The following is a 2738-nucleotide window of genomic DNA, read 5'->3' as shown; positions in this document are numbered from 1 at the left end:
GTCTGTCTGTCTGTCTGTCTGTCTGTCTGTCTGTCTGTCTGTCTGTCTGTCTGTCTGTGGACAAAATTACTCAAAAACTTGTGGATGGATTGTCATGACTTTTTTAGCATATGTGGGTATTGGCCAAAGGAACACACCATTACATTTTGGTGATGTTCTGGATCACGTTGCTGGTACAGGAATTTTTCTTTTAATTCGAGCGAATCAGCCAAGCTACGCAAAGTGTCATTACATTGGACACGTCTGTAGGAAACAGGAAGTACAAGTTGCAAACTCACTGGGACTACACATCCCAGGATGTCTACTATCAGGAAAGTTGTGATTATTCTGTTATAAACTAGTATTGGCGATGTTACATGCCGTCTGGAGACGTAGAGAAATAAATGCGATTCTCTTCACGTTACGGGAATAACAGAAGACACCGACAGCAGGGGAGGGTCCTGCTGTAGTCCAGCCAAAGCTGGTACCAGACAGCAGGAACAGCTGATCAACCATGTGAGGTACCCCCTCCACCTAAGAACTTTATTGTGTGATTGGTCAGAAGTTCGTGGGAGTGTTTGTTTGTGCTGAAAGTGCTCAAACGCTGTATTTTGCTTCAACCACTCGCTTCAAAAAAAAAAGGCGACTCGCTTCCAGAGCGACTTTACCAGGAAGCAGCAGTTTATAAAGATATTCAAACCACTAAAAACTCACAAAAGGGGATAAAACAGACGTTTTACACAGTGGAATCTGACTGATGAAAATTTAGGAGCTGAACCTTGGACTAGTTTGACGATGAATAACGTCGGGTGACAAGTCAGACTTTTTTCGCATTGGACTCAACCGGGAAGAAATCCCGTGCATACTGACTAGTTAAATGTTCACTATGTCAGAACTTATTCAGCATGTGTGTTTCCATCTCTCCTTTTGCACATTAACTCCATTGCGGGATGCGGGAAATTCGCCTTGGTGGAGGTTTGCACTCTCCGAGTGCTTCTAGATTTATACATAAAATCTTTTCAAAACGCAGCAAATAATTACTACAATTAGATTACCTGAGTTTGTGTTGTTATTACAACAAGATTTTACCTCAGTATCTTTTAATTTTACTGAGTTATGAGCATTTTCTGTTTAAGATGAATTAGCTGTGGCAGCCATCTTGAATTGATTGATTGTCAGTGATCCCTATCTTACATGTCTAAGACCACCCAACTTTGAACTCTGCCATTTTTTTTCTTAATTTGTGAATTGTAGGAAAGCTTTTTCAGATTTGGGCCCCTACTTTGATCAGATCTGGTACAAAATAAATATTGAATAAAATGCCTCTAGCAACAAACTATCCTAGTATTTCCTCGTGATGCAATAACTTGATGCCGAGATAAGATAAGGAACTCTATTCTCTGCTTCTGGTGTCATTACTTCCTGAATCCTCCTGGGGGGTGATGAACACATATGTGGGAGAATCTTGACCATATTTTGTATTAGTAGCTGAACAGAAAGAGAAAAGTTTTTTTTAATGATTGTACATCATTTGGAAAAAGAAACACACCAGAGAAGCTGAGTGCACACACTCCTCTCTGATGAAAGCCTTTCAGCAAAGACAGACACTTCAGAGTCTGGATGTCCCATACATGGATGGCCGGGTCCCTCCCCACCTGCAGACACAACACACCTGATCAGGTATGACAATCTTTGAGTAACACTGATCATAGCTTCAACCTATAAAATGCAGAAAACAGTCAAACACAACAGTTAGGAATAAGGAAAATGTGATTAAAATTAGAAATGAACACATTTGCACCGTGTAGCCCTGATAGGAACGATCCTCAACGATCTTCAACAACAGTCTGTAGGACTATGGCCTGGATTAGATGTCAAAACTCAATCAACTAGAGCAGGGGTGTCAAACTCCAGTCCTCGAGGGCCGCTATCCTGCATGTTTTAGAGGTTTTCTTGCTCCAACACACCTGATTTTGATCGCTGGGTGATTAACAGGCTTCTGCCCAATTTGAAGAGTTAATTCAATCACTGAATCAGGTGTGTTGGAGCTGGAAAAACTCTAAAACATGCAGGATAGCGGCCCTCGAGGACTGGAGTTTGACACCCCTGAACTAGAGGGAGTTGATGAACTGTAGACAGGTATGGGAACTGATAAATTTGGGAAAGCTCTCATCGCCCTGAGACGGACTGGCGAATAAGTCCACCGGGAGTGTTCCCAGTGGGCCGATGGGCTGCTGGCGGTTCACCCCGTGGAGATGCTGCTACGCTCGCCACGTGGCCACACAGTACACTCTTGTTTTGCAGTGCCACAAGGCTTCTAACGGGCCAGCTGTGGAGTGAACTTCTACACATGACAGAGCACTACTGTTCTTCTAACGAGGCGGAGTGGCTACGATCAGAAAACTTGTCCCATAAAGCCCAGCCTATGACAAGAAATCAGCTCTGTGGTGCTTACTAATAACTCTGCCCCACCCTACCTCTCCGAGCTTCTCCACCCCTATGCCCCTGCTTGGTATCTCCGGTCAGCTGATCAGTTGCACCTTAAAGTACCAAGGACAAAGCAAACCCTCAGAGGGAATCGAACATTTTCAGTTGCTGCTCCGAAGCTCTGGAATGAGCTACACCTACACGTCAGGCAGGCCCCCTCATTGTCTGTTTTTAAAACACATCTTAAAACTTATTCCTATTCACTGGCTTTTAACCCAGCGTGAGATCTTGGTCTGTTTTAGCTGTTTTTGCTTGTTTTTACTGGTTTTTAT

At 43.4% G+C, this 2738-nt stretch overlaps 1 protein-coding gene across 2 annotated transcripts in view; it reads right to left on the bottom strand.

The window, feature by feature from the left end:
* Positions 1-2738, bottom strand: part of LOC106525831 (echinoderm microtubule-associated protein-like 6) — an 88704-nt gene that overhangs the window by 4955 nt on the left and 81011 nt on the right. For both annotated transcript variants that reach the window (XR_001311178.1, XM_014020182.1), the window contains exon 17: positions 1529-1634. Coding sequence is in view for 1 of the 2 variants with exons in the window: in XM_014020182.1 (XP_013875636.1) it covers positions 1529-1634 (106 nt within the window). In the remaining variant the exon portion in view is untranslated. The remainder of the gene's footprint in view (positions 1-1528; positions 1635-2738) is intronic.

Source organism: Austrofundulus limnaeus, unplaced genomic scaffold, assembly GCF_001266775.1.
Source record: "Austrofundulus limnaeus strain Quisiro unplaced genomic scaffold, Austrofundulus_limnaeus-1.0 Scaffold243, whole genome shotgun sequence".
Lineage (NCBI taxonomy): Eukaryota > Metazoa > Chordata > Actinopteri > Cyprinodontiformes > Rivulidae > Austrofundulus > Austrofundulus limnaeus.
Note: the sequence above shows the minus strand (reverse complement) of the source record. Positions and strands in the feature narration are given on the sequence as shown.